This window comes from Amaranthus tricolor, chromosome 2 (genome assembly GCF_026212465.1).
Source record: "Amaranthus tricolor cultivar Red isolate AtriRed21 chromosome 2, ASM2621246v1, whole genome shotgun sequence".
NCBI classification, from domain to species: Eukaryota; Viridiplantae; Streptophyta; class Magnoliopsida; order Caryophyllales; family Amaranthaceae; genus Amaranthus; species Amaranthus tricolor.
Genome location: NC_080048.1, coordinates 769,524 through 788,723, shown reverse-complemented (window position 1 = coordinate 788,723; position 19,200 = coordinate 769,524). Strand labels below are relative to the sequence as shown.

Here is a 19,200-nt window from a genome sequence, read left to right as displayed (position 1 = left end):
AAAGCCGGAAAGGCGATGTACGTGTTGGTAGCAACTGTTGAAGACGAGTTGTTGCATCGCATCAAGGATGCGAAGACACCCAAGGAGGCGTGGGACACATTGTCAGGGTTGTTCTCAAAGAAGAACGATGCTCAACTCCAGATGCTAGAGAATGAGCTAATGTCGATCCAACAAAATAAATTGACGGTGAACCAATATTTCACTAAAGTCAAGACTTTGTGTGAGCAAATCACAAAGTTGGATCCGGAGAATCCGATCATGGAGACTAGGATGCGAAGGATCATTGTGCGCGGGTTGAAGCCGAGTCTTAATGGTCTTGTCACGGCCATCCGAGGTTGGACTACACAACCAACTCTAATCGAGTTTGAGAATGTGTTAGCTAATCAGGAAGCTCTAGATAATCAAATGTTCGGAGTTTCTATTAAAGATGAAGAGACTGCTCTATTTGGAAACAAAAATCCAAATAGGAGTGGTGAGAAGATTGGTCAGTCGAGTAATCCGTTACCTGGCAAATCAAATCAAAAGTCAGAAGGATTTCGAAAAGGACAAGGAAAAGGAGGCTTCCACCAAGGGGAAGTTCGATATCGACAAGAAAATCATAATAAAGATAAGACCCGAATACGACGAGAGGTTGTGTGCTACAAGTGTAGTAAAAGGGGACACTATGCTCGAGAATGCTGGTCTAAGTTAGTAGAAGGGAATGCTGCAACTTTGGTAGAGCCAGAAAGCCGAAGCAAAAAAGAATGGGATTTTCAAGCTTCCTATGCCGTTGAAGAGTCTAGTTCAAAATATGAACTAGATGTGGAAGAACAGTCTTTTGACATGATGGTTGTGTCAACGTGCAACACCGAGCCAAAGGAAATTGCATTTGCCACAACAAATGATAAGATGATCAATTACAAGGATGATTGGATCATCGACTCTGGTTGTTCGAATCACATGACTGGAGATAAAGAAAAGTTTGTGAGCATGTCCGAGTATAAGCGTGGTCGAGTTGTTATTACAGCAAACAACTCAGAGTTGCTAATTACTCATATTGGCAAAGCGGTTGTAACTCCGCGATTTAGCAACAAGCAAGTTCAGCTGGATAATGTCTACCATGTTCCAGGTATGACAAAGAATTTATTGTCAGTATCACAACTGACTGCCTTAGGAAACTATGTGCTCTTTGGAACTCGAGAGGTAAATGTGTACCAGAATTTGGAGGATAATTCAACACCGATATTAGAGGGACAACGTTTGGAATCTGTCTATGTAATGTCTGCTCAAACAGCATATGTAGACAAGACAAGGAAGAATGAGACAACTGACTTGTGGTATGCACGCTTGGATCACGCGAGCTATACCAAGCTAAAAGTGATGATGAAGAAATCGATGCTCAAGGGTCTTCCCGAATTGGATGTCAAGGAAGATATAATTTGTGCTGGATGTCAATTCGGTAAAGCACACCAGTTGCCATATGAAGACTCAAAGTTTAAGTCTCAGGCACCTCTAGAACTTGTTCACTCAGACGTATTTGGGCCGGTCAAGCAACATTCAGTAAGTGGTCTACGATATATGATCACCTTCATAGATGATTATTCTAGATATGTCTGGGTAGACTTCATGGAGGAGAAATCAGAAGCATTCAGCAAGTTCCAGCAGTTCAAGGAAGCAGTGGAAAGAGAAGTTGGTAGAAAAGTGCAATGTCTAAGAACAGACAATGGAGGAGAATATACATCAGCTGAATTCTCTCAATATTTGCAAGATTGCAAAATACGACGCCAGCTCACTTGTCCAAACACTCCACAACAAAATGGAGTAGCAGAGAGAAAGAATCGACACCTAGCAGAGACATGTAGAAGCATGCTACATGCGAAAAACATGCCGCCACGTTTTTGGGTCGAATGCATGAAAACAGCAACACATGTGACAAACAGGCTACCACAAGCGAGGTTAGAGTTTGTCTCCCCGTACGAGAAGTTGTGGAAGATTAAGCCAGTAGTGAGCCATTTTCGAGTTTTTGGATGTGTATGTTATGCGTTCGTTTCTGAACACCTACGCAGCAAATTTGACAAGAAGGCGATCAGATGTATCTTTGTGGGATATGATGATCAGAGGAAAGGCTGGAAATGTTGTGATCCAACTACAATTAAGTGTCATGTGTCAAGAAATGTGGTGTTTGATGAAGCATCATCTTGGTGGTCACCACAAGCTGTATTATTACCAGACTCAAAGGAGATCGAGGAAAAACTGTTAGAGAAAATAGCGGATCAGTCTAGTCAAGATGGTGATTTAGAAGGTGAAAGCTCTCAAACTTCACCAAAAGCAAAAGAGAAAAGTCCATGGAAGACGGGAGCACACCATAGAAGTCCTGAAGAAGAAAGGCCAAGTCAGATAGAAGATCTCGAAGAAGAGGAACCTCATCTATTCTTACGTAGATCGATCAGAACTCGAAAGCCTAATCCGAAATATGCTAATTCTGCAATGGTTGAGGATGTCAAAGAGCCAACTAGCTATGATGAAGCAGCTCGAAGCAAAGATTGGAGGAAAGCCATGGAGGAGGAAATTCAAGCTCTACACCAGAATCAAACTTGGGAGTTAGTACCAACACCCAAGGATGTTCAACCTATTTCCTTGAAATGGGTGTACAAGGTGAAGACTAAACCCGATGGTTCCATTGAAAGGTACAAGGCACGACTGGTAGCTCGAGGATTTTCTCAGCAATATGGGTTGGACTATGATGAAACCTTTAGTCCAGTGGCAAAGATTACTACGGTGCGTGTTTACTAGCACTTGCGGCTAGTCACTCTTGGAAGCTTTGGCACATGGATGTTAAGAACGCATTCTTACATGGTGAACTGGATAGAGATATCTACATGGATCAACCTAAAGGGTTCGAAAGTCAATCTCATCCAAACTATGTGTGCAAGCTGAAGAAGGCGCTTTACGGTTTGAAGCAAGCACCACGAGCATGGAATGGAAAAATAGCAGAATTCTTGCTACAAAGTGGTTACTCAGTTGCACCAGCTGATTCAAGTTTGTAAAAGCTAGAGATGAAAAGTTGGCGATAGTTCTTGTTTATGTTGATGATCTCATCATCACTGGAGATGATGAATGGGAAATCCAACAGACAAAAGCAAATCTCTCAGTTCGATTTCAGATGAAAGAACTTGGAGAACTGAAGCATTTTCTTGGTCTAGAAGTGGAGCGAACCAATGATGGGATATTTCTCTGCCAACAGAAATATGCCCAAGATCTTTTGGATAAATATGGAATGCTTGACTGCAAGCTTATCTCAACTCCAATGGAGGTTAATGCAAACTATGTTCGGTAATAGGCAAAGAGTTAGAAGACATGACAATGTACAGACAATTAGTAGGAAGTCTAATCTATCTCACGCTAACCCGACCAGATATTACCTATGCAGTTAGTGTGATTAGTCGGTTCATGCAGAAACCGAAGAAACCTCACTTGGAAGCTATAAAGAGAATATTGAGGTATGTCAAGGGAAGTATTGATTATGGTATCCTTTACCATAATGATAGAAATTTTGAAGTTGCTGGATATTGTGATGCTGATTATGCTGGAGATCTTGATACACGTCGATCAACTACTGGTTATGTGTTCAACCTGGGTTCCGGAGCAGTTTCATGGTGTAGTAAGAGACAACCAACAGTGTCATTGTCAAGTGCGGAAGCAGAGTACTGAGCATCAGCGATGGCAACACAAGAATATGTATGGCTCACCCAGCTACTAAAGGATTTGCATCAGCCAGTTGACTATGGTGTCAAGTTAAGTTGCGATAATCAGTCAGCTATACGACTAGCTGAAAATCTAGTGTTTCATGCTAGGACTAAACATGTGGAGGTACACTATCACTTTGTTCGAGAAAAGGTTCTACGAGGTGAAATTCAACTTGAGCAAGTGAAGACAGATAACCAAGTTGCTGACATTTTCACAAAGGGTCTTGGAGGACCAAAGTTTGAGAAGTTTCGTAAACAACTTGGTATGACCTCAAGAATTACACTGAGAGAGAGTGGTTGTTGAGGGGAAGTGTTAAAAAAAAAATAATACCAACCACTTTCTCTTCTAACAATGCTAAATTAAGTCAAAAATTTACAACTATGGGTGATAAAATTCTACTCCTATCACCCTCTCCCTATTAGGCTAAATGTAAAAGCATTAATTACTTGCCAACCTTTGTTGAATTTTGGAGCGTTTCTAGTAGTATAAATAGGGTGCTCATCACTTGCATTTTCATCATCCCACCACAACATCTTTGAGTGGTAAAGCAAAAGTGAGAGCAATATTTTAGAGTGAGTTGTAGTAAGTGTAAGATTGAGCTATTACAATATAGTAGTAGTATATATTGTATTCTAATATGTTTCTAGTGCTATTAATATTACTTTAAGCATTAGTTGTTGAATACCACTCTAAATTTTATTGTCCACATTATTATTTTGTTATCCCTTCCACATAAATATACCCCGAAATTCTCTACAGCAACATCCTGAGCTGAAACAGATCCTCTCGATCTATGGCTTTGAATCCAAACTTGAAGAGCTTCAAAACACCGTCAACAAAATCAAAAATGTGCTTCTTGATGCTGAAGCCAAGCAGGAGCTCTCCAATGTAGTCCAACTATGGATTGAGAATATCAAGGATGTTGTCTTTGAAGCCGATGATTTGCTCGATGAGTTTATCACTCTTGTCGACCAGAAGCAGCATGTCAAGGCTGATGGTACAATATCCAAGAAGATGAGGCTCTTCCTTTCTCATTCAAACCCTTTAGTCCTGGCTTACAAGATTTCTAAACAGGTCGAGAAGATAGGGAAGAACTTGAGTTCTTTTGCTGATAAGATAGGGAAGAAATTGTACAAGACTTTCGTGTTCGGGCATTTCTACCTTGATAGAGCGAGAAAGATAAATGCTTGAAGTTAGTACAGCTTACAAGCTAGCTTATAGCGCTAGTGCTCTACAAAACTGTTGTAATACCTTCATAACAATGCAATTGTAATCAAAGTTGTTAAAATCCATATTCTACTTGAAACTGTTGAGACCTGAAGATTCGAATCGGTAGAATCAAACCGTAACATCGTTAGATTCTACGTTAAACTTAAATTTGCTATCTAGTCATAATTATTCACCTCATAAATTTATGTTTATTAATTGAAGTTTCATTCACTTCATGTTTAAGAATAAAATAGAAAAATATTTAATAATTAGTGTAAATCTTCACACGATGAAGAAATTTATTTTTTAATAATTATGATGATGGATCGTTAAATTGTAAGAAAAAATAATGAAAGATGATACATAAGAAAAATTTAAAAAAAACTAGGAATAAATTTGTAGAATTGAATCGTTAAATCGTAGAATCGTAGAAATCGTGTTAGATTCTACTCTACAAGTGTTATTTTAATTAGAATCGTAAGATTCTACTAACTTACGATTCTACCTACGATTCGAATCGCTCGCTTATTTTTGGATCGTAAAATCGTAGAATCGTAGATCAGAATCGTGATTTTAATAACCATGGTTGTAATACAATTCAAAGCAAAGTTCAGATATTGATCTTTGGCTCCACAGGAAAGCATGACAACTACTTCGAAATTAAGAACAATCAGCTTAGAATTGAGTTTTGTCTGAGTTGGAGCACATATTTTATCTCTCCTTGGCAAAATCCCAAGGTTGAATCTCACCTAGCCACCCTGTTCCCTCATCCTACATTTCTACCCTATAATCCAAAAAAAGAACAGTTAACTTTCTCCTATAAGAAATTTTAATGGAGTTAAAAAAGAAAAAAAAATCTTACTTTGATACTCACTTAAAAATATTTCCTGAAGTAATGTTCATGTATGTGTGACATGTCACCAAACTATATTACTCTTGGTTTGGAGTCTTCGAACTTTATTTTGAACCAAAAATTAGTAGGCCTAAGTAGAATTAGAAAAGAGCAGCATAAAAAAATAGAATTAGAAAAGAGAGCAATACATTCTCTAGTGTTCATTAAAATTTATTTTTTTAAAATAGTTGTTATATGGGAATGGAATTGAACCAATTTATCTTAATTTGATTTAAGGGCTTCAAACCAAAAAATGAGACCGAAAAAATAATTGGTAAACATATTGTATCACATGTGTTAGATAGAATCAATTGTGGTATAATAATATAGATGTGAAATCGCAACAAAGAATTAAAAGTCAATTTTTTCTTTAGATATATTAACTAAAAATATCATTTAATTAAATAGGTTGGGGGAATTTAAAAAAAATTATTTACAATAGCATGTGTAATATATATTTAGAACGACGTTAAACAATTCACTTATTTATCTGCTTTATTAAAAAATTATTATCCCAATAAAAATAAGAAAAATTTGTTAAAAATATCAACTATAATTTATCTACATAAATAATACTCCCTCCTATTCAGCCTAAATGTCCCATTTCCATTTAGGGTCAAGTCACCCTAAATGTCCCATTTCCATTTTTGGCATGGAATTTTTACTCTTATACCCTTACTTCACTTAACTTATTTACATTTATACCCTTATTAAACTCAATTAATTTACTCTCTTTTTTCCCTAAAGAATTAATTAAACAATCCTAATCTAAACCTTATTTAATCACTCCCTCCCTTTTTTAACCCTAACTTACCCACCCTACGCCTCTTTACCCAATTCCCTTTACCTTTCTGGTCTTCTTCTTCCTCAAGCCAATCTCCCATTGTTCTTCAAACCCTAGATGTGGGTTTCCTGCTTTCTTCTTCGTGTATTTGGGTCACTTTTGTTCTCTCCTTCTTCTCTCTACTACCCCTTACGTTCCTCTGTTCATGGAAAACCCTAAGTCTGCAAGTACCTCATCTCTGAATAACCCTAAAACCGCCATTAACTCATATAAGGAAGATTACTCTTATGATGATGATTATGAGTTTTTTGACTCATATGAGGACGGTTACTCTTCGGTTGAAATAGATCCAAAGTGGGGTAAAGAACTAGACTCTGAAGGTGAACCAGTTTACACTCCTGAGCCTGATCTTTTTCCGGATCGTGAGTACTCTTCTGTAGATGCCGTTTTCTCTAACACTGATTGTGAGGAAGAAGATTGGCTTGACAAACTTGGGCCATTTTCGAGTATGTTTCCGTTCTTGTGGGTGTGTTTTGACTGATGATGATTTTTCTGATTTAGGGTTTTTCGATGCATTTTTCATTTGCTCAATGATTTATTTTTCGAGAGCACATTTATTTGCCACTTAAAAAACGAACAAAAGAATAAGGGTTTGGATTGTTTTCCTGAACTTTAAGCGCAAAGATGTTCGTTTTTTGCTCAATGATTTTACATTAACAATAATCTGAGAGTTTTTTAACAAATAACCACTTTTTCATTATTGTAAACATGAGTACAAATGTTTCATTTTAAACAACATCAAAAATTTTAAACTTGTTGTTTATATGTGAAACATCCCATTTTCAAGATCTCAAAATTTGTCCAAAAAATGCTTGAGTTTAACGCTTCACTTGGTAAGTGGTTTTCGTTTTCTGCTATTGCCCTGTTGGTTGTTGTTCTATTCTGTTTGTGTTTCCTGGTGCCCTTCCTTTACAAAAAATTGTTTGATACTGTTGTAGTTTCTGGTTCCAGTTCTGTTGGTTCTTGTTCTGTTGTGTTTGTGCTTCTTGTTGCCCTTCCTTTACAAAAAAATGAGTTATGATGTAGTTTCTGGTTCCAGTTCTTGTTGCACTACAATGTGAAACTTGTAGTTTCTGGTTCTAGTTCTGTTGGTTCTTGTTCTATTGTTTGTGCTTCTTGTGCATCATTATTTTGGGCTTCATCAAGAACCCCTTCATACCCTATCATGTCAACTAATTGGTTCATTGTCTCTGAACTCATTCTTATGAATAAATGTTGAAGAGATTCAACCACTAATTGTTTGTCCACACTAAGATAGTCAGGCAATGTCCCCTCCCTAGCAGCCTTTGTTTTGTTCATGTGTGGGATGTGGTAGTCAATACCCCCTTGCCTTTTCATGGTTTCAATCATGCAAGCTTGTAATGTAATGAATACAAATCTCAAACATTGTGCATTTAAATTGTCAAAGGCATTGTTCACAGCACTTAGTAATTGTGGTACATTGTAGGCTGCATTTTGATATTGCAAAGCCTGAATTGACCTAAAAAAACCTAGGTCTAGCACATTCATGTCAGGTGAATTTGGTGGTTGTTGTACAAGTTGTATAAAAAAATCATCTTTCATTGCCTCCTCCATGAATTCCTTGTCATTATGTGCTATGTGTGGCTTTGCATTATCTTGTTGAATGAAAATGTGCTTTGACAATCCGTTTGGCCACTTTGCTCTTATTGTGGGTAAGACATTAGTGATGAGCATTGATCTCATGTGCTCTTTGGTTATTGACTGTATTGGTTTGGTCTCCAATTCCCCCCTCTTTCTATTCTTTGAGCTCCTTTTGGCAGGCTCTTGAGTAATAAAAGGCCATATCCCTATCTTACCATCAACAAACACGTCACCATTAGTTAAATAAATCGGATTTGCAACAGCACACATAAACATTATTTTAGGGATGAATCGTTTGGATTGACATTCACGAGGTGGTTCTACTTCACCCGATGCTAGGTAGTAAGTCTGTGATTCTCGTGTTAGATAAAAATGCTTTTCATCAATGTGAACAATGTTAGTATGTGGTTTAAATTGGAAAGAATCATTATTTTCGTCATATTGCAACTTAGATAGTGCCAAACTTAACATGTGTAATTTGTTGTTATCATTCAGTGTAGGTTTGATTGCGTTTGTATGCTTTCTGATTATACTATCCTTCTTCCATCTGCATACAGTTGACTGTGAAACTTGCATTTGCTTTGCCACTGAATGTTGAGTCCCTTTGAGTTCAAATTTGATGGACTTGAACTTCTCGTCATCAAATTGAATTTTATTGGGAGCTTGTCTCCCAATCCTCTTGTTGTTGAGATTGATGGCTGTGTTGTTGTTGTCCCTCTGCTTCTGAACTTCCTGCCATAATCTGGTTATTGTTTTCCTAGAGACTTCGTACTTTGTTGCAAGTTCATTAATTGTACCAAGCATCGGTTTACCCTTCTTGTTTAATTTGGTCAATAATTTTTGCATGATTTGTGTTGTTTGTTCGCTGGATAAATTTTTGGTTCCTGGCATCTTTTTGTTGGTTGTGGGTGTAATTAATGTCATTGACTCACTTAGTATTTATAGCAATGAGCTCCTTCTGTTTTCAGTTAGTATTCTTAAATTTGGGGTTTTGTTTTCATTTTGGCGCCTATATTCATTGGTGCTTGCTTTTTGGGTTTTTGTTTTCATTTTATATTTGGTGTTGGGTTTCTGTTTTCAGTTAGTATTTGTTGTTTGGAGTTTTGTTTTCATTTTGGCGCCTATATTCATTGGTGTTTGCTTTTTGGGTTTCTGTTTTCATTTTGTATTTGGTGTTGGGTTTATGTTTTCAGTTAGTGTTTGCTATTTGGAGTTTCGTTTTCATTTTGGCGCCTATATTCTGTTTTGTGTTTGATATTTGGGTTTCTGTTTCATTTCTGGCGCCTGATCTCTGCATTTTTATTGGACATCCAATTTGACTTTTTTGAATTACAATGGGATCGTACAATGATGATTTTTTTACAAAAATGAAATTTTGGTTGTTTACCACACCGTATGAGAAGTTTAATGCATCGATTTTTTTGGTTAACGTTTAAAATCTGAAGTCGAAGACTGCAAAAAAATCCGCACCCGCATGATCTACAAAGATTTGAACTACACCGAGGCTGTTGAAGATTTGAGAAGGCTAGACGAGATTAAGTAATAGAACTATGTAATTTATTTTCCGTACTAAGTGTATATTTTAATTGTAGGACGTATGTATAATTAACCCGAACTACGTAATTTCCGGCTATTAAAAAAAAAATTCCACTTTCGAAGGTGAAAGATATTCACCATTTTAATATTCCAAGAAATACATTCAAATTTAGAGGGAATCATTAATTCCCTAATCAAGTCATTAAAAACCCATAATATTACTCTCTCTCCTACCTTAAGGGTTCCACCTTGACTCACATTAAAATCCGTAAAAAGTCAAATGGGACATTTAGGCTGCATAGGAGAGAGTCCATAAATAAGCATTTCCTTCCAAAGTCCAAACGTCTGGACTTGATGCAAACCAATGGATTATAAAAATAATTATAATGTGGACCGAAATCCCACAAAATCTGGAATACATGCAGCTGGCAGGTATTTTAGATACATGGCATCAACTAATTAGGTCTAGAGGAATGCAAATTAATTAATTTAGACAATTACAAGTACTAAAAATATTACCCTTAATTAATTTTTTTGGATTACCCGGTCAACTGTGAGAAGTTGAGAGGAAGGGCGGAGAAAAATTATTGAAGGTCATATTTGTTTTTGCGATGTCTTTTAAAATAAGACGCTTATTATGTTAAAATAAGACGCTTATTATGTTAAAATAAAATTTTATTTCAACAAAAAATAATTCAAGACAAAATGTATTGTGATATTATATTATTTTAATTATAAAAAAAATTATAAATAAATCACTTAAAATGTATTGTTCAGAAGCAAATCTAAATAACATCATTTAATATTTCAGGCCCTTTATTTCTAGACTTTAGACGGTCCGCTATGTCGGATAGTTTAAAAATCTTCCCTAGGTGAAAGATATGTGGGAATCGATCTACAAGACCTTGCATGTAGAAAGCACCTTGATAAGAATGTTGGTAGAATATAATAATGTAGGGTTAAGGCTATTTATTTATGTAAATACAAAACGACATATATTATTCATGAATAAAAAAGCAAAACACCTTGATAAGAATGTTGGTAGAATAACTATTCCTATCTCATTTATAAAAAAAATTTAATTGCAATACAAGGATATTTAAATAGATTATGTTAACACTACAAAAATATATCAATTTGAAGATAAAATATAAATCTGAGGAAAGAGGTATAGCGACAATATAGGCGACAAAATGCTTTGTCACAGACTGGCGACAAAAACATTTTGTCGCTATTTTTATCGCCAAAATAATCTTTGTAGCTAATCATGTTGCCAACTTCCATGGGCGGGAAAAAAAACGTTCAAATTTCATAAATGAATTATGTGTCGCCTATTTTGTCACTATAATGATGGATGCGGGAATTTTCGCTTATAAATATAGAGACATGTTTTAGTCGTTCACAAGCAATTAAGCATAAATACTTTCTTTCATTTTGTTATGCTCTGAAAATTTAATTCTCAAAGGGTAGTATTTATTTGCGAAAGTAGAAAATTTTCTTAACTTAAAAGGTATATGTGATTATATATATATATATATATATATATATATATATATATATATATATATATATATATATATATATATATATATATATATATATATATATATATATATATATATATATATATATATATATATATATATATATATATATATATATATATATATATATATATATATATATATATATATATATATATATATATATATATATATATATATATATATATACATATGTGTGTGTGTGTGTGTGTGTGTATATATATATATATATATATATATATATATATATATATATATATATATGTATGTATTTATTAAACAAAATGCTTCTTGGGGTATTCCGAGGACAGTAGGCCATTGCTACCATGGCTCCCAATAATAAAAAAGTAAATTAACTTTATTAAACAAAATGAATAAGTTAAAAAGTTGGATATACTTATTAATTATATTTTTTGGTTTGATGCTTCGGCGGAGCCAAATCCTAAAAGAGGCGTCTCATTCGAAATTGAAAAGATGTTTAAACTGTCTTTAGACCCTAGTGGTACTTCTTGGAAAAAGGTGCCAGAGCTAGTTAAAAAAATTTATTGGGACAAGTTTAAGGTATATGTTAATTTTATTTTTATTACATTTAATTAAATTAAATGGAGTTAGATATTTATTAATGTTATATTAATTATAAATTTTTTGTATTGTATAATATATTAGAAATGCTATAAGTGGCATTCTAGTATTGACAAGGATGTCTACAAAACATGGTATGCTCAATGCTCTCTCCGGAAAAGAGACACAATGAACAAGCTTAGAAATAAGGAGAGAGAGCTCTTGTCCCAACAAGAGAGGGAACGGGCCGAGAGGAAGAGTCAGGGCTTGGAGATAGAGGAACAGGAACCGTATTGCCCTGACTTTACCCCACCGGAGTTATGGAGCGCCTTGAAGAGTTACTCCGATACCCAGGAGTTTACGGCCAAAAGCTCTCCGGGAAAGAGTAACAGACGCAAAGGAGACTCCGATGCACCACCTTTGCCTACCTACCGTGGTGGTCCGATTTCTGCGGTGCGATTGCGTGAAAGTATGGTAAGTTAATATTTCATTAATAATTATCTTAAGTTATTACACTTATAATAATTTAAAACTAATATTTCTAATTTTTGAAGACCGAGGAATCTGGCAATTTAGAGCCTACTCCCTATAGGTTATTGTTACGAACCAAAGGAGTACGCAATAAAGATGGCCAAGATGGCCAACGTGTCCTAATCACCGAATACGATAAAAAAATTGAAGTAAGTTAAAATTCAGTTAGTAGTTTTGTTGGTTATATTTGATTCTTATCTAAAATAATTTTCATATGTTTTTTTAGGAGCACTACCGCAAACTAAAAGCGGAAGCAATAAGAATGGGCGAAGAACCTGATCACTTTAAAATTTATTTAGAGGTGATCATGGAGGTAAACAAAAATAAAAAAAACATCTTCGTATCCTGGGTATTATGGTTTGGGGTCCGCCAATGAATATTGTTACCCCCAATCTTTTTTAAAACTGATTCACCCCTCGAGAAGAGTGCGCTACTCAAGATCAAATGAGGGCGCATCTCTCTGAGCTTGAGCGGTATATGCATGAATTTCGCGTATTCATGCAAGCTCAACTCGACGAGAACAACCCTAATCGAGAAAATATAAGAAAAATGCGAGGGCGCTAACAAGCTCTTGAAAAAACTTGCCAACAATTACGGACTGCATTATAAGGGGAAAGCAGTAATACACGCCGTGGTTTAGGAGTAGGTTGTCGTCAAGGTTGGGGTGGTGATATGAGAAGTAGCACATGTAGATCTGGTGGTTCTCGGGGATCGCATAATATCGGCGGTGATGGTAGTCGCTCTAGTCGTGGTGGTTTTTCTTAAGCTTTGTAATTTAACATTTTTTATTGTATAGCCGGTGGGATTCCTTTTAATTACATTATTAAATTAAAATAATAAAAAGTACAATTACTATTTGATTGATGAGTAGGAAGCTGGCATTGGGCGGTCGAGGAACTCAAAATCCAAGTATAAAAAGGATCAATCAATAACTTGAAATTCCATCAAAATCATCTAAGATCGATTAATCAATAATAATCATTTAGCAATGGCTGTCAGCAAGAATATGTTTGCAATTTTTCTTATTATTGCATTAGGTAATTACTGATATACTAATATATATGAAGTATATATGTAGTATTACTAGTTTAAGTTGTTTTATTTTTTCATATTAATCTTTTTTTATTTACTAATTATAATACTATCCTCTTTTATTGTTCTTTTGTAGTTCATATTATGGCTAGCTTTGATATTGTTGCTGCAGGTAAACCTCAATAATCTCCTCATCTATTTAATTAATTAATTGTAACATTATTTTTAACATAACTACAAATTTTCTAGCATTTCCTTAATTATTATCAAAAAATTAATCACTCAGGAGAAAGGATGCAATTAGCCGGTTTATTTATAGTAACTACATTTAGATCGATTTGGTTATAAACGCGTGTAAGGTGCAATATATTTTGATGGAACGTAAAATAAAGGAAATCTAAATAACTTATCGGATCCATCTGTACTCGGCTTCGCCTAACTAACTACATACATTGTGATATTTGAATTGTTTATTCAGATTGCATAGGCTACGGCGAAACATGTAATCCTCTTCCATTCACTGCTAGCTGTTGTGGACGCAATACATGTCAATGGGCACTGTTTACCAGATTCATGTGTTTACCTCCAAGGGGGTAATAATTAAGGGGATCGGACTAAAATATATATCGCTATACAATATAATGATTTGAAGTACTACGTTCATTTGGCTATTTATTTTTGTATTTTGAGTTTTTTTCTCTTGTTGGATTGGTTTGACTTTCATTTCTTCTTTTTCTTTTTATTTTGTGATCGATATTTTATGGTTTGTTATTTTTATTCAGTATTTTATTTTGTTGACTTTTATTGTAAACTTAAACTTTATTATGTAGACTTTATTTTGTTGTATCTTTGAATTTTAATATATCTTTTGGTTTGTCGCCATATTTGATCGAGGGGAAGATGACATATATTAATTCAGCACTTTTATATTTATTTGTTTTTATCTTGGAATCATTGTGCTTGAATTTATCACTGTGGGTGAATGAAAATTTTTGATTATATTTTTAGAAATTTCTTCTATACATTGGTGCCCCTAAAAAGTTGAAATTCTGCATCTGCCACTGTGTACAATGATGGTGATTCATTTATATAAATTGTTATTTGATAATTTTGATAATTTTAATGTAGATGTCTTATGAGTCCATTAATTAATTTAATTTTTTTATAAAAAAAATCTTCAATGTACTCTGATTCATAATTTATATTACCCTTGCACCCAATTATAACATTATCATATCATACATGCCAGCTTCGTTACAGATTGTTAGATATCATTTCAGATTTTCAATTCCGTTATAATTCAGATGTATCATTCAATCACTAGTTTGCATTACGAATAATATAATTAACTGTATGATAATAAGCGTCAACTACGCCACTAATGGTGCGATGTGCATTAACTCTACATCTACTGTTCACTTATAACATGATTAAATTATGAAAAATTAGCGTGAATAATATAAATTTTTGTTGATTTTTATACAATAATACTAACTATTGATTAACCATGAATAATACCAATTTAGTGGGGTTTTTCCTAAAATAATACTAACTTTAGTTTATTAACTAATATATCAATTTTTTTGTCTTATAATCTAGTTTGATTTTTAACATGTTAGAGATTTTCTAGAAAAATACCCCTTTAAGTTGGTATTATTCATAGTTAATCAATACTTGGTATTATTGTAAGGAAATTAACAAAAAATTGTATTATTCATGGTAGTTTTTCCATTAAATTAATACTCAATTATTAGCTGCGCGCCGGAAGTCATCAATTTTACATAATTTGCTAATTTTCTGGCAAATTATAAATAAAAAAGGAATTATAATCAAATTTTAGGCTATTTTTAAGCAAATCACAAATTTAAAAAATGAATTAACCACAAATTCTTTTTATTTTAATTTCATTACCTTAGAGTTGTGTTGGGGTCAAAACTTTTATTAATTAATTTATTAGTTTTTAGTACAAATTATGCCGCGGGGAGGAGAGGTTTATGAAAAGGCGATAGCGAGAATCGAATTTATGACCTTATTTAAGAAAAATAATATATATCTCAATTGGGACAAGACTCAATTGTTTTTGGAAAATTATCCTGAATAATACGAATTTCACTGATTTCCCAATAATAATACGAACTTTTAATTAACCATAAATTATACAAAGTTTAACATGTGTTTTCCGCTGGTATACTATTTTATCTGTAATCGGCTAAATGTAGTGAGAACTTTTTTTTTTTTTTGGAAAATATCAAGGAAAAGAAATTGAAGAACACTTCCATCTTCCTCACAAACTTACTGCTTCTCTCTCTTTCTCTGCATCCTCCTGCATTAAGTAGCTGCTGTTTTTACACACTCAAATTGAAGAACAGGGCCTCTGCTGCTGGAATTCTTCTCATTCATGGTTAGTTTATTCTTCTCAATTGCATTATTTATCCCTAAATTTTGTTTTAATTCCAAAAAGTAGGGTTTGTTTTCATTTACTCGAAAATGGATGAAATTTTGTTTCCATTTACTCGAAAATGGATGGAATTTTGTTTCCATTTTCTCAATCCATACATGATTATTGCTTGATGTTAATTAAAAACGTTTGTTCACTCGAAAATGGATGTAATTTAGTGTTTTTTGCTTGTTTTTAGGTAAATTGAATGATTCAATTACTTTGAAGTTTGGTATGGTGGGGTATTAAAAAAAAAGGAGTTGTGGGGTTTGAGTATGTGTATGGAATATGTAAAATCATCTCCATAGACCTAGATAAGATGTCATTTTTTGAGTTAGAAGGAATTGTAAAGAAGTATTTAAAATGGAAGAACAAAGTGAGAAAATGAGGTAAAAATCTGCAAAAAAGAATGAAACAGATGAAAGAGATGAAGCCTACTGTCCAACGGTCAAAAATGACCTTTTCTCCCGGTTATAAACCGGTCAGGTATACCAGCAGAAAACACATGTTAAACTTCGTATTATTCATGGCTAATCGAAAGTTTGTATTATTGTTGGAAAATCAGTGAAAGCTCGTATTATTCAGCGTAATTTTTCCATTTTTTTTTGTTGAAAAGTACTTGATCATTGACGTCTTGATTGCCATATAGAAAGACGTACTTTAATTGTGGAATAAAAACTGGTCAAAATTATGGTATTATTAATACTTTAAAAAGGAGTTAAATAGAGTATAATTTTTTATAAATTGTTTGCTAGGATTTTAAATACTTGTGTTTGTCAGTCACTTGAAGTTATTTAACATGATATAATAATTTCTTGTTTTGCTTGTTTTTATGAATAAATTCTTGTTTTGCTCTGTTCTAGTTTTTGAATAACTTAATATTTTCCTAATTTTTAGTTTTACTCATTTGAATTGTTGAGGTTTAATGGAGTTCCAATTTGTTATTAATATGGTTTGTTTAGATGATCAAAATTACGAACGATTTTTCTTCTATTTATGTTGCACCGGCGACAAGAATTTTGTTTTTTCTTCTTATTATTAATTTGACCAAACTTCTCGTTCGAGCATGATGACCGTTTGTTTGAGCAGCTGGTCCCAACCAGCCTCTAACCCTTTGTACTGCTCTTCTACGTGATTCTTTGCTCTCAAAGCTTCTTTCAACTGTTGTTAGTACTATTATGTCTTGGTAATCAAGGCTAATCTCATTGCAAAGCACTCCATGTACTTGTTCCATGTACACCAAGTGTGTGTACTATTTCCAAGTCTTAGAGTGTACTTACCTGTTACCATCAGGGGTGAAGCCTTAATTTTTAAAATCATATAGACTGAAATTAACTTTAATCATATAAAAAATTATATTTAACAAATATAATTATCTTTATTGAAAAAAACTTAAAGTATTTTGACTCCAAATATTTGCCTAGTAAGTCTAAAAAAAATACTAACAAAATTAAGATAACAAAATATAAATACACACTAAAAAATAATGAATGTAAAGTTCTAAAAGATAAAAAGTAATAACATTATGATATAAGTTTATTAGTCTATAAAAAAATAATAGTTTAAATTAGAGTTTGATCCCTTAACCATAGATTACAAATGAGTTACTCCAACCACTGGATTATAGTACGTAGCTTTTTTTATATTTTTGCACTCTTTAAAAAAAATATCATAGTAGTATTAGCAAGGGGGATCAAAGCCAAAAATACAAAGGATCACATTATCGACAAGGAAGTCGAGCCCCCATGTAGCTTCGCCTATGGTTATTACCAATCTTAACACATACTCAAGGTCTAGCAACTAAGTTGTTACTTCTAACCTTTGAATCCAAATTCTTCTACGCTGCAAATGTCATGTAACAACATGACTAAGAGTAACAAGACACTCAAGTTACACTCTTTCAATTTATATTGATTTGAAATAGAGGAGAGAATCCTACATACATATAAATTGTGAATTTCCAACATCAATAGACGTGTTATTTAATCATGTTCCATATATTTGACTTTGCTGCCCAGTGCCCGTCCAGGCTATTCACACATTAAGTCTTTATGGTTGTAACTCATATTTAGTATTATAGAATGGCTAGAATGATGTAACATGTGCTGCTCAGATTTTTTGTGATTTCTTTATAAAGTTTGTGATCATGTGGATGCACTAATTAGGAATCGTCTGATGTGTTTGCATTATATTATAATTAGTAGTAATTTAACTCATGTGTTTAATTACATTTAATGATAATTAGATCATTGCTAATTACTTATTAACAAATCAAAATCTATTAAATAAACAAGGTGGTCTATCATTCATTATTCACAAACCAAACACATCTATAGAAGTATTTACTAAAACTTTCCTGCTATTAATTTCTTCCTGCTCTGTTCCCATCAACCCAATTCATTTCCTTGAAATTTGATAATGGATGTTGTTGGAACAACCTTGTCTGTTATGCATGCTCTTTCTTCAGCATTGCGACGTCCTGAACTGAAACATATCATCTCTATCTATGGCTATGAATCCTGTTGTGAATGGGCCTTAACAATGGTGGAGAAATAAATACAAAAGAATGCAAAGAAACAACCACAAAAACAGAGCACCACAACAATGAACAAGAACACAACAATTTATGAGGTATTTATGGATACCTCCCCCTCAAACAAAGTATCTTGTCATTAATGGAATCAACATTACATAAATAACTCACCTAACAAGCTTTAGAACAATCCTCCAAAGCAAAGATTGAAGCTTTACTTCAATCTCCCACACAAAGCCCTAATACAATGGAGTATACTCTCTTGGTGTTAAACCCTAGCAAACCCTTTGTATTTAGCTCTCTCTTGTATCCTAATACTCCTGTTTATAGTCCTAAGATATATGGGAAGTCTTAAGACCAATAGCAAAAGGCCCACAATACCGCAACATTAAAACAGAAACTGATCTGTGCGTGGGCTGCTTGCCGCTCCACCGAGCAGCTGCCGCTCGACCCGTCGAGCGGTTCCTCCAGAGCTACTGCCTCCTTGCTGCATTAAGGCTAGAGCGAGCCAGTTATGCTCGAGTGGTCGAGCCTCCTCTTCAAACCTGCTGCTGCCTCTACTCTTGGCTTCATCAAGCCATCCCAAATCATCACCATCAATCACTTCATTGATTGATCCAAAACTTATGCTCTCATACTTCCTTGCACTCACCACATCGCTCTCAATCGTGCAAGCCAAGGAATAAGCCACGAGGTGATCGAACTCACCTCCATCAAAGTGAGATTTAGAGCTTGGCTCAACAATCTCCCCCT

At 34.1% G+C, this 19,200-nt stretch overlaps 2 protein-coding genes and 1 long non-coding RNA gene across 3 annotated transcripts; all 3 read left to right on the top strand.

Moving 5' to 3' along the window:
• Positions 1-3,336: 3,336 nt before the first annotated feature.
• On the top strand, positions 3,337-3,698 carry LOC130806950 (uncharacterized mitochondrial protein AtMg00810-like). The gene has a single exon (XM_057672213.1). The coding sequence runs from the start codon at positions 3,337-3,339 to the stop codon at positions 3,688-3,690; it is 354 nt and encodes a 117-aa protein (XP_057528196.1). The 3' UTR covers positions 3,691-3,698.
• A 793-nt stretch (positions 3,699-4,491) lies between these two features.
• LOC130806949 (uncharacterized) lies at positions 4,492-10,253 on the top strand. The gene is made up of 2 exons (XM_057672212.1): positions 4,492-7,117; positions 9,719-10,253. Exons 1-2 carry the CDS (start codon positions 6,817-6,819, stop codon positions 9,814-9,816), a joined length of 399 nt encoding a protein of 132 aa, XP_057528195.1. The 5' UTR covers positions 4,492-6,816; the 3' UTR covers positions 9,817-10,253.
• Positions 10,254-13,392: 3,139 nt separating this feature from the next.
• Positions 13,393-14,391, top strand: LOC130806947 (uncharacterized). The gene is made up of 3 exons (XR_009040414.1): positions 13,393-13,482; positions 13,614-13,649; positions 13,956-14,391. It is a non-coding gene; the product is annotated as an uncharacterized LOC130806947 (long non-coding RNA).
• The last annotated feature ends 4,809 nt before the right edge of the window (positions 14,392-19,200 follow it).